Below are 13,062 nucleotides of genomic sequence, written 5' to 3'. Positions count from 1 at the left end.
AGAAGAGTTTAAATTCCAGAGGTCTGCAGACGGAAAAGCAGCAGAACAGGAGAAGGACGATCACGCACCATCTGAGTGAATGATCCAAGGATTGCCTTGAGCTTCTCCATACAAACCAGCAGACCTCTGCCTCAGACTACACTTCGGATCCAGACAAACGTAAGGTACCTGAGCCTTTTCCCTTGGCTTTACCTATTTTATTCACTCTTCTTATATTTCCAGAAAGCTGAAAGCAGTGCAGCAGTACTTGATGGAGGCTTTAAACTCCTCCGGCTTCAGGGGCAGAGAAAGAAAGGCTTTTAGTGCACAGCGTTAAAAATAATTTACAACGCCTCTTTTGCCTGCACTAGGGAGAATGTTTAGGGATTCAGGGAGGAAGCGGTTTATGAGAGAGAGAGAGAGAGAGAGAGAGAGAGAGTATTGCTGAACAGAACCTGCCACTTGAAAACACAGATTTGTGAGCTGTACCCTTAGCAACTTCCAGTGCCACACGCTTTTGGCACAAGATGTAGTTTTCATTCCAGCATGCCTGATGCTAAATTTATAATATTTGAATTCTAGGGGTTTACATGCAGATAGCCAGTGTGGGTCAAAGGTTAGAGTGCTGGACTAGGATTGTGCAGGATTCGAATCCTCACTCAACCATGAAGTTCAGTGGGTGACTTAGGACCAGCCACTGTTTGTTAGCCTAACCTACCTCACAGGGTTGTTGCGAGAATAACACGGGGGAAGAGGAGGATGAAAATATAACAAATAAGCTTGTCAGAAATTCAGATTCTATGCTTTGGAAACTAGGGCTGCCAGCCAGCTGCTTTATGTTGGGGGGGGGGGCAGTCCTATGTCTTTAACAGACACCTAATGCACAGAAATAAGAGCTGAATATTCAGCCTACCATGCAGCTGTTAAAAGACAGAAGAGCCCTGTCAAGGAAAAACAGTTGGCAACCATAACTAACAATCTGTTTCCTTAGTCCCATATATGCAAGTGCAGGATGTGATTACTTGGTAATGGGGAAAATCACTCTGTATACGCTCAGTTATTATTTCAAATATATTGGGATCAGGGGCCTGGTGGGTCTGGGCTTTCCTTTAACCCTGTCCAAGGAAGTTCTTTAACTTCTTGTGCCATCAATTCAGATGCAATATCTAGTTAATTATCACTGTGCACCTAGCTAAAAGCCATCATATTACTCTTGCATTTAATCTCTGAAAAAGCACTCCTGCTTTGCTCTTCAAGGGTTTTGCTCAAATACATTTTGGTGCAATGTTCTCCCATCGATTTTCTCTCTTAGCACAAGTGCTCATTAACCTCGTGAGAGGAAGGGCAATGCATGGTGAAGTGTGCCAGCTTTCCCATCAGCCTGGTTGCTAATACCTAGCCTTCCGTCGTGATTCATCAATTTCTGATGTCCCCTGAGCCCTGATTCATCAGTTTTTCCCCCTGCAGTGCCACACTGAGCAATGCGATCCTTCCTGATTTGGAAATTTCAGCTTGTTCTTTCCAAATGCCTTTGAAGGAAGGATCAATTACAAAACCAACTTATAATTAAAATTCTGCTTCAGGTACCTATTCATATTAATGTGCAGCAAGGTCAGAGAAAGAGAGAAAATCTGTTGGCTGATGAGTTGGGACTCCCCATGGAAATTCTCTCTTCTGGAATTTTCCCTTTGGCTACAAGGCAGTGTTTACCTCTTACATTTTTATCCTCCAACAATACTACGGCGCTCTGATGTCTGTGGAAATTTATAGAACTGGTGCATTAATCTGCTTGGAGCAAAAATCAGTAAATTCTATTGGATTGTGATATTCTTGAGCAAGACAGAGGTTTTTAAAATAAAATAGTGTATGTCCTTTTGCAGTCTGTAAGCTTTAAATCTCACAGAGTGCCTTGTGGGCTACTCTGGAATAAGTTAAGTGAGAATTAGAATCATAGACTCACAGAATTGTAGAGTTGGAAGGGACCACAAGGGTCATCTAGTCCAACCCCCTGCAATCTAGGAATATTTTGCTCAACATGGGGCTTGAACCCACAACTCTGAGATTAAGAGTCTCATACTCTACTGGCTGAGCTATGCTGAGGATGGTAGATCCATAGAAGGGGAAGTTACCAAAAGCCTACAGATTTAATAATAATAATAACTTTTTATTTATATCCCACCCTCCCCAGCCGAGGCTAGGCTCAGGGCGGCTAACAACAATAAAATAATACAACATTCTAAAATCATTTCATTAAAAAATTACTTCAAATCAAATTGATGGCAACCATTGGGCTAGAGTTCTGTGAGGATTGCCAAAGGAGGGAGTCAGGCTGTGCCCTGGCCAAAGGCTTGGCAGAACAGCTCTGTTTTGCAGGCCCTGCGGAAAGATGTCAAGTCCCGCAGGGCCCTAATCTCTTGTGGCAGAGCATTCCACCAGATCGGGGCCACAGCTGAAAAAGCCTTGGCTCTGGTTGAGGCCAGCCTAACCTCTCTGTGGCCTGGGACCTCCAAGATGTTTTTGTTTGAAGATCATAAGTTCCTCTGTGGGACATACCAGGAGAGGCGGTCCCATAGGTACGAGGGTCCTAGGCCGTATAGGGCTTTAAAGGTTAAGACCAGCACCTTAAACCTGATCCTGTACTCCACCGGGAGCCAGTGCAGCTGGTATAGCACCGGGTGAATGTGATCTCGCAGCGAGGACCCTGTAAGGAGTCTCGCTGCGGCATTCTGCACCCACTGGAGTTTCTGGGTCAGTCCCAAGGGCAGCCCCACGTAGAGCGAGTTACAATAATCCAGTCTAGAGGTGACCGTCACGTGGATCACAGTGGCTAGGTCAGGGCAAGAGAGGTAAGGAGCCAACTGACACCATCTGACACCATTCAATAGCTTTATGCAATCCAAACTGCAGTGTTCCACAGTTGCAAATAGTATTGAAAGGTTATTCCAAAACAAACAGCTCTTGATGCCTCGGGCAAATGAGTCGGGGTAGGGTAGCAGAAGATGTAGTAACAATACAAATATTTGTCAATGTTGTGCTTGCTCTTGGTGCTTATTTCATTCACCGACTCCAGCTGCAATACTAAGCACAGATACTAGGGAGTAAATTCCATTGAATTTGAGTTCTGAGTATATGAATATAGGATCGCCCTGTTGGTTATTATATTATTTGTGAGCACTGTCAGCTCCTTGGTAGAACCTCAAAGAATTACTCTTTGGCAGGCAACTTTGCTAGATCTCTGAACCAGAAAGTGGGGGTTTGTTCCCTTTTCTCTAACAATTAACTCTATGAAGCATTCCAAAAGCATCTAGGAAGTAAGTTTTGCAGTCTCCGGGGATGTTTGGTTTTTGGTTTTCAGGGAAGGCTTGGGAAATATGCCCTTCCTAAGTAGTCCCTCTCCTCTGCATCACTGTTGCTCCTACCCATTTGTTTAGTCCTGCCCCTTTGGACCCATTCTACATCACTGCCCAGAAGGACAGAGGAAGGATGCTCCTTGACTTTGCTCTCATCTCATGGCCCTCGCTTATAGACAGTACAAGTAAACTGGTAGCAGTAGCAAGGTGTAGGTCCAGGAGGCTCTATGGCACTTCTCCACAACCTGGTGCCCTCCAGATGTTTTGGACTACAAATCCCATCATCCTAGGCCATTGCACATGCTGGCAGGGGCTGATGGGCGTAGTCAAAAAGTTCTGGAGGTCCTCTGGTTAAGGAAAGCTGCGCTAGGGGTTGCTGGAGGGGCCTCCTCTGGGACATGGGCCTCAGCAGATGCCCAGTCATTACAACTCCCAATGTTGACTCGCAGCAATGGGCACAGCCCATTTTTGTTGGGGGGGGCAGGACTTTTGTTGGGGGCGCAGTACCAACGTGATTGGTCCGTTAGTTAAGTATTTCTATTGTTTTACTTGATCTAGGGGGCGGGCCTTGCCCACACCCATGTTTGCAGCACCACATATACAGTAGATAGAGATTTTTCCCACTGCAGTCATGGCCTGGGATCAGATCATATCAAGAGCATCTTATCTGCAGAGGTCATATGTTCAGTTCTTTCATCTCTCAGCCCAAACAAAGTGCTGAATTTAGAATTCATTCTAACTCCCTTTTGTCTGATGTTGGGCAGCAGAAGTTCTCTTCTGTTGGTCAGATTAGCTTTGTCAAGTGATAGCATAAATACAGGGAAACCAATGGGAACTGATTCTGATTTGATATGGTATTTTCCTGGAATAATATTTGGAGGGAAAATATTGTATCGGGGTGCAAAACCTAGAAGAAAGTTCCACAGGCAGAATGCTAGCCTCTTTGTATATATAGCTTTCTGTGGTTTTATATACATATATATATATTCTTTCCTGAGAAAGGGAAATGTGAAAAAGCTGAGTCACACATGCAAACTTGCAGATGGGGGAGAAATTTAATTCAGTCCACATTTAAAGGTGAATCTACTTGATTCCCACTTTCCAAAACAATATGCAAAGTGAAACACGGAAATCCTTGGAAATCCTCTAGATTTTGCAGTGCAGTTCTCTAGCCAAGGAATGTGTGCAAAGAAAACAAAATGCATATGCTTTCAATAAAGTTTGTAATATATCTTTTTTAAAAGGTGCATATTAAAATAATATACAAATATATGAGCAAAAATATAGATAACGGGGAAATGTGTTTTGTAAAAATGAGTATATTGGGCAGAATTATATGTTAGAAAAACATTCTATCTCCCTCTTGAAGTCTGAGATGGTACTATCCAAGAAGACTTATACCGTGTACTATTTCTGTGCATTTGGACTGGTCCTAAGAGTGAAGTGTTTGTTTTGTTTTTGAACAGTCAACTGCAAATCCATCATGTTGAAGATCGCTGTGCTGTGCATGTGTCTCTTCGCCATCGCCTTGGCAGCTCCAGTAAGTACAATACAAATACAACAAATAAGCCATGAGAAGCACGTATTTCCGTAATGCAGAATAAGTGGATCGATACTGACTCTCTATTCCCCCGCATTTCTTTTCAAAGGTTGGCAAACACCATGATGATTCAAAGAGTTCTGAAGATTATCATGTAAGTTCCTTCCCCCCCCCCCCATCCTTTTAGCACTCCATTCATTTTACTGTTGGATTTATTATATCACAGCTCGGGATTAATTCCACGATTCTGAGATCCACACACCTATTACATAAGGCTGAGTCTCTTTTTCATGAATTCATGTGCCCCCTTTGAGAAAACAAGCAAAAACAATGACCTGCTTCCAAGTGGAGCATCTTCCATCCCCTCAGCTGCTGTCCTACCCTCTCTTCCTGGGGAGTAAGCCCCACTGAACACAGCGAGAATTACTTCTGTTCTGAGTAAAGATGCAGAAGATTGAACAGTTAGTCACTTTTGTTGACTTTCCCGCACCTTCCTCAGAGCCTTAGGCTGCGTTCATACCATATACAGTGGTACCTCGGGTTACATACACTTCAGGTTACATGCGCTTCAGGTTACAGACTCCACTAACCCAGAAATAGTACCTCGGGTTAAGAACTTTACCTCAGGATGAGAACAGAAATCGTGCTCCTGCGGCGCGGCGGCAGCAGGAGGCCCCATTAGCTAAGGTGGTGCTTCAGGTTAAGAACAGTTTCAGGTTAAGAACAGACCTCCAGAACGAATTAAGTATTTAACCCGAGGTACCACTGTATTTAAAGCACCCCTTCAAAGGATCCTGGGAAGTGTAGTTTGTTAAGGATGCTGAGCATTGTAGCTTTGTGAGGGGAAACCACAGTTCGGGGAGAGGAAGTGCTTTCAATGTATGGCGTGTACAAGTTGAGGTAATCAGAACTGCACACAGCCTTGATATGGCCAATACTGATTTCAAGGTGGCACTAGCTGAATTATTTTCAGTCACCCCTATCACTTCTGCAGTAGGATCTGAATTCTGCTAACTATTCCACCTTGTTCTCACAGTTCTGGGGTTGGTATCCATTTGCCAGGCCCTGGTTCCCCTTCTACGTTAGCCAAGCTCTGCGATGTTGCATGCTGAATGCCAACATTGGTATTTTGTATTGTTAAAGGTTGCCAAGCATCATCATGAACACCACGCTCACGGGCATCACCACCATCACTCTCATAGCCAGGAGCACAGCCAGGAGCATGTGAACAGCCACGAGTCTCAAGAGCATCAGGAGTCCTCCCAGCCGGTACGAAGCCTTTCTTCTCCATCAAGTTAAAGAATCAAGATGTGGTTGTACCCAGCTAAGTTCCACTCACACTGAAATCAAGGGACCAAAATTTGGCCCGCCCATTAATTTCAATGGGTCCATTCTGAGTTAGACCAACATTTTATATAACCTATACTGTACTGAGCGGGATGCAGGTGGCACTGTGGTCTAAACCACAGAGCCCAGGGCTTGCCGATCAGAAGGAGAGCCAGTGTGGTGTAGTGGTTAAGAGCGGTAGTCTTGTAATCTGGAGAACTGGGTTCGAGTCTCCGCTCCTCCACATGCAGCTGCTGGGTAACCTTGGGCCAGTCACACTTCTCTGAAGTCTCTCAGCCCCACTCACCTCACAGAGTGTTTGTTGTGGGGGAGGAAGGGAAAGGAGAATGTTAGCCGCTTTGAGACTCCTGAAGGGGAGTGAAAGGCGGGATATCAAATCCAATCCAAACAAAGGTCAGTGGTTCGAATCCCTGCTCCTGTTGTTCGGTCCCAGCTCCTGCCCACCTAGCAGGTCAAAAGCACATTAAGTGCAAGTAGATAAATAGGTACCACTTTGATGGGAAGGTAAACAACGTTTCCATGTGCTGCTCTGGTTACATGCTGGCCACATGACCCAGAAGCTGTCTGCGGACAAAGGCTGCCTCCCTCGGCCTATAGAGCGAGATGAGAGCACAACCCCAGAGTCGTCCACGACTGGACCTAACAGTCAGGGGTACTTTTACCTTTATACTGTACTGTAATGCCAAGAGGGGACAGTGGGGTTGAATCTAAAACCAGTACTCTTCTATCCATGTAGGTAGGCAACCATTCGGATAATTTGCTCTTGTTCTTGATCCAAGAAAATTTCAGCAGAGATAATTTTCCACAGACTTGGTTGGATAAAATTCCAACCCAGCTGCAATTCTGTGCATACTTACCTGAAAATAGGTTCAACTGAACTCAGTGGGACTGTATTCCAAGTAAAGATGCATAGGATCAACGTGGAAATCCCACTGGGCATTAGTCATGATTAACTTTTAGCTTGCCTCGGACTCTGTATTGGTTCCTAGATTTGATTTTTGGTCACTTTTCTATTCATTTTGTGTTTCTAGTGTGTCTTTTTTTTTTTTTTTTTTACTTTCCAATTGAATCCAAACCCAAACACCTATCCATCGCTTGACCAGAAAGAGATCATAAGGAAATTCCTGCCGCCTCCATCCTCTTCTCAACAGAAGCCAACCAGATTGTTCTGGGAAGCCTCCAGGCAGTGCTTAAAGGCAATAGCTATCCCTCTGTGCTTGTCCTCTGGTATTCTGAGCTTCCCTGACTCTAAATCCAGAGGTTCCAGTTAGCTGTCAAGGATAAGAGCCCTTTATAGACCTACCCTTCTTGCATTTGTCTAATCTTCTCCTAAAGCGGTCTGAGCCACTGGCCATCACTCTATTGTGTAGCAGCAAATCCCATTAGTCAGCCATGCAGTGCGCAGAGACGTTTTGTCTGTCCTAAAACTACTCATTTGACTTTTTTTTAATTCAGTGGGATCATGGTGTGTGTGTGTGTGTGTGTGTGTGTGTGTGTGTGTGTGTGTGTGAAACAAGCCTTCACAAAATAACTGTTTCATTTCCAGGCCTCTCTGTCTTCCGAAGAAAGCGATGAGATCACTGAGCAACAGGTAGGTTTTCCTCCAACCATGTGCATCTTAAGTACGAAACCCCTGTGTCAGTGCTGCCACTAGAAGGATTGTACAACAGGGATGGGGAGCCTATGGCTCTCCCCAGCTCTGTTGGACTTCAACTCCCATCAAGCCTCAACCAGCATTACCAATTGTCAGGGCTGATGGGAGCCACAGTCCAACAAAATTTTGGAAGGCTGCAGGCTCTCCATCCCTGCTGTAGAATATTGTTTCATCCATGTGCCTTTCACTTCCCTGCCGCAGAATATTTTTTCTTACATCCATGTGCCCTTCACTTCCATCCATCGCAGATCACTGTTCCCCCCAGTGCTGGAACCACAGGAGGGAGTTTACATGGCCTGGGGTGGGGGACAAGAACCTGTATATTAGGAAACAGAGATTGAGTTTGTATTAGTGTTGCAAGACAAGGGCTGGAAATGCCATCTCCAGAGGACACTCAGCAGACAGCATGGGTGCCTAACTAATTCTCCCCTCCACATACAACATGTTGTTGTTTAGTCATGTCCGACTCTTCGTGACCCCATGGACCAGAGCATGCCAAGCACTCTTGTCTTCCACTGCCTCCTGCAGTTTGGTCAAACTCATGCTGGTAGCTTCGAGAACACTGTCCAACCATCTCGTCCTCCGTCATCCCCTTCTCCTTGTGCCCTCCATCTTTCCCAACATCAGGGTCTTTTCCAGGGAGTCTTCTCTTCTCATGAGGTCGTCAAAGTATTGGAGCCTCAGCTTCACGATCTGTCCTTCCAGTGAGCACTCAGGGCTGATTTCCTTCAGAATGGATAGGTTTGGTCTTCTTGCAGTCCATGGGACTCTCAATAGTCTCCTCCAACACCATAATTCAAAAGCATCAATTCTTCAGCGATCAGCCTTCTTTATGGTCCAGCTCTCACTTCCATACATCACTACATACCTCCCAATATTTTCACCTCTTTCCCTCCCCCTAGGCTTGTGTTTGTGTTGTGCAGTCATCAGGCACACCCAGACCTATAAACATGTTTTGAGTGTTACATCTCTGCGTCCTGTAATACTGAGTTGCTTCTCTTTCCTTGCAGACCCTTCTTGTGCCTCAAAGCGAGAGCAAGGAAGATGACGATGACCACAGTGATGTGGACGATGATGACCATGACGATTCGGATGAGTCGGATGAGTCACACGAAAACAGCGTCACAGGTTACCCTACCAAGGCTCCCTTTTCCTTGCCTGTCACTCCTGAGGTCTTTACTGGCAGAGGAGATGTACCTTATGGAATCAAGGCAAAAGTTGACCTGGTACATTATGAGGACTCTGTAAAGGCACACAAAAGATCTGGAAAGGTAAATGCTACAGATGTACTGTAAGTAAAAAGAGCTAGGCAGTTGACCTCTTTAGAAATATATAATCCACCTGCCGTTGTTATGGTTCACACATTTTTGCCAGTGGAATTCTTACTCTATGGCCATCATGGTTTAATTCCCCCGGGGCAGCAATGCTATGGTACGTCTGGGTGTTCTTTTTTAGAACCCTAAGCAACTCATTCTCCTTCCATTCATCTTCCCTAACCACATAAGAGGAAGCAAATGTTCAGTTTTAAAAGTCCATCTGTCTCACAGAAGCTTCTGCGAGCCGGAGATATTCAAAACATTGCATATTTGAAAAGTATCGCTTGTGGTTGCTGTGAAGGTGCCAGTTGAAACAGGAAGCAAGATGTTGCAAAGAAGGCTTGGAAGGAAAAGTAGTAATGCTCTTTTAGGAAACTCCCTGCCTAAAATAAAAATAATAAAAATCTGGTGGATAGACTTCACAAAAGTCCTAGCAATCCCAGGAAAGAAAAGCAAAATCTCTGGGATTCCCAGTCTTAAAATTTAGCTAACCGAGACATGTTTGTTTTTGTTTGGAAGCATGAAAACTCCAGAAGAAAAAGAAATTTTGCCTGGTTCCCCAATTCAGAGTTCAATTAGAAATGAAATGTAAGGTCGCTATAAAGTTTTCTGACCTACCCAGCCCTGTTCTTTGCCACTATAACTATCTGGGCATAATAAATTTAGCAGTTGTAGTCTGGTGAAGGTAGTTTGGATTGTTGATTGTGTCTATTTATTTATTTTTAAACGCTGGTTTTATTTTATAATGTAGTTTATTCTTTATTAGGAAGCCACCCTGGGTACCCCGGGGTAGAAGCAACAAACTGAACTGCTAAGAATTTTCTGCTAGAGATTCCTAGGTGTGTGTTCTCCTAGGGATGGGGAGCAATTTGTTCAGTTTTCACAGCAGATTTTCTGGTGCAGTTTTGGCACACAAAATGTGCGCATACAATATGTATTATAACCTACAACCTGCACACAGAAATGCATATATATTTCAGATGAGAGGACTGAAAAGCACATATTTTATCTTCTTAAAAGTGGGGGGGGGGTTACATAAAAAGTGTGTAAAAAAATATATGTACAATTTATATGTGGACCTTTCATGCATTCTTTCAAAAAATGAGAACTAAACAGGACAGACCTTTGCCTGAGCACCAGAGGCACTGATAACTGCATACACATCATACATCAAATGCATACAGCCCCGTCCACAAAGAATCATGGGAACTTTAGTTTACCCCTCACAGAGCCACAGTTCCCAGCACCCTTAACAAACTGTAATTCCCAATATTCTTTGTGACTCAGTCGTGGAGGTGATCGAGATTTATTGTCTTCTGTTAGAGGACAAGGATTCAGAGTTCACACTAAGGGTAGCCAAATTTTGCGTAGCTGCCATAAAACCCAGGGAACAAGCTGTGCAACTACAAAGACTAAGACCTCAGATGCAAACTCTAGATAATATTTTAGAGATTATGAGCTAAACCACCTTTCCAACGGCTGCCATATTCGTATTGTTTATTATTATATTTGATTGTTAATCCAAATTTAATTCTATTGTGTTTTATGCTTGTCTAGTATGGTATGTAAAATTCATCTGGGACCGTAATAAAATTTTTGTGTGTGTGTGTGTGTGTGTGTATAATATTCCTTGCGGAGGGGTGCTTTAAAGGTGTGGTGAGTATGCAGCCAGAAACAGGGTGAAATTAGGCTGCTCTGTCCATTCCTACAGCTTCCTAAAGAAAGAGGATGACTGCTAAACCTGTTTAAGGCTGCACACATACCTGAGAGTAAAGTCCCTGTGAATGACATGGGGTTTACTTCCAAGTAGGCATAGCATTGTAGCCAATGTTTGTCCTACTCAGAGTTGTCCCATTGAAATTAATAGACATGGCTAACTTGGGTTCGTTCAGTGGGTCTGCTATGAGTAAAACGTAGTTGGAGACGACAGTTGTTCTGTTAGTCAACACTGTAGCTATCCCTCCTGTTTCTGGGTGGCCATTTATTGTCTTCCATTTGTGGGCCTTGCAGTTTGATTCGCGTGATGTTTCGGATGACGTGGACAGCACCCCAGACGTGGAGAGCCGCGAATCCCATTCCGCCAAGTCACATTCTCTCGAAAGCCACGACACAAGCCTTGAAAGTGATGACGCAAGTCACCTAAGAGACAGCCAAGAGGTCCACGATAAAAGCACGGAGAACGACAGCCGCCAGAAACTTGAGAGCGCTGAGGAACCCCATGACGACAGTGACCACGATGACAGCCACGTATCCATGGAAAGCCATGACAGCAGAGAGTATAAGAAGGCCCTCAGTGGGGTACTCCAAGAGGTACATCACGGCCATGATGCTGACAGTGTCAGCAACCAAACTTTCGAAAGCGCTGAGGATCACCACAGTGCTGAGGATCACCGCAGCGCTGAGGACCACCACCACAGCGCTGAGGATCACCACCACAGCACTGAAGAGCACGACCTCAGCACTGAAGATCACCACCACAGCACTGAGGATCATCACCACAGCGCTGAGGACCACCACAGCATTGAGGACAATGAGGTCACACTCTAAGTGGATAAACAGGCAGGCTCCTGTCTCCACGCCTATCTAAGAGCACTCCCCAGATTTTTTGCATGTGTGGGTGCAGCTAGGATTGGAGCCCAAATTCATAACAGGTGGCTTTTTCTGGGAATTTTTTTTTACATTTGTTTTGCTGAGTGCGTGAAGGAGAGAAGTGTGAGAAAGGCAATGCAATTTCTACTTGAATGTTTGCTCCCAATTCTATGCATATCACACGTTTGATTTCAGCAATCATAGCAGTTATCGGCAGCAGTGTTAACCAGGCAAATGCAGAGCCTGATCCAACACATGTTTACTTGGAAGTAAGTCCCACTGATTTTGGTGCATGCTTACTGCTAGGTAAACATGCTGAGGATGTCAACCTTAAATGTGCAGTACTAGCTGTCCTGTCCATTATAGAACTGTAAGCCCTTCTTGCTGCATATTTTTCCTGCTCTGTCTCATAGGGGGTTGTGATGGAGTTGAGAGAGAGAGAGAAAGAGAGAGAGAGAGAAATCTAGCTTTACAATCAGAGTGAATGTTGCATCTCATGATACTGTAGTACCAAAGGATTTACTGTTGCAATGTATATTTTGTTGACAATTGTGAGTTAAATAAAAAGACAAAACCTTATATGCCTAGGACTGAGCATGGTTCTTACCATAGGAATACCTTGGTTTTCGAACAGCTTATGTCAGGGAACTGCCATCGGAGCTAGAGGCGGAGGGAAGGCTCCAGAGGGATGCCGGAGAGGGTCCCAGTAGGGAGAGAGGCAGCCCATCTGCTGGGGAAGGAAATCAGCGTAACACCAGTGGAGAAGGGGGGCCGATGGGGGAATCAGAGAGGAGGCTCCAAGACTCCTCGCCGGAGACCAGCGGAGAGAGTACGGGCACTCCATTGCCCACACCCTCCCTGTGCAGAAGACTTCCGCGCAGGGAGAGTAGGAGGAGACTTGGCGTCAAACAATTTTTATGCTGGAAAAGGTTCAAGAAACGCCCACTGACAGATTCTGCCAGCGACTGAGACAGTCACGATGCTGGAGGCTGTTCAGTCAGAAAGGGTTTAACCAGGTAACCTTGCCAGCAGTGCCGGCAACTTACGCACGAGCAACCCCTAAATCCATTACAGCTTAGTTCTTGAACGTTTTGGCTCCCGAACGCCGCAAACCTGGAAGTGACTGTTCTGGTTTGCAAACTATTTTTGGAAGCCAAATGTCCGATGGGGCTTCCGATTGGCCACACTTTGGTTTCCAAATGTTTTGGAAGTCGAACGGACTTCCGGAACGGATTCCATTCGACTTCCAAGATATGACTGTCTAGGAAGTTGCCTTCTGCCATCGGT

At 44.9% G+C, this 13,062-nt stretch overlaps 1 protein-coding gene across 1 annotated transcript; it reads left to right on the top strand.

Moving 5' to 3' along the window:
* The first annotated feature begins 4,798 nt into the window (after positions 1–4,798).
* On the top strand, positions 4,799–12,354 carry LOC308594287 (uncharacterized protein). The gene is made up of 6 exons (XM_081207298.1): positions 4,799–4,869; positions 4,979–5,023; positions 6,013–6,138; positions 7,763–7,807; positions 8,881–9,141; positions 11,197–12,354. Exons 1-6 carry the CDS (start codon positions 4,813–4,815, stop codon positions 11,731–11,733), a joined length of 1,071 nt encoding a protein of 356 aa, XP_081063424.1. The 5' UTR covers positions 4,799–4,812; the 3' UTR covers positions 11,734–12,354.
* The last annotated feature ends 708 nt before the right edge of the window (positions 12,355–13,062 follow it).

Source organism: Podarcis bocagei (genome assembly GCF_964188305.1).
Source record: "Podarcis bocagei genome assembly, chromosome: 9".
In the NCBI taxonomy this organism is placed as follows: Eukaryota; Metazoa; Chordata; class Lepidosauria; order Squamata; family Lacertidae; genus Podarcis; species Podarcis bocagei.
The sequence above is the reverse complement of the archived record's forward strand: the minus strand, read 5'-3'. Positions and strand labels throughout refer to the sequence as shown.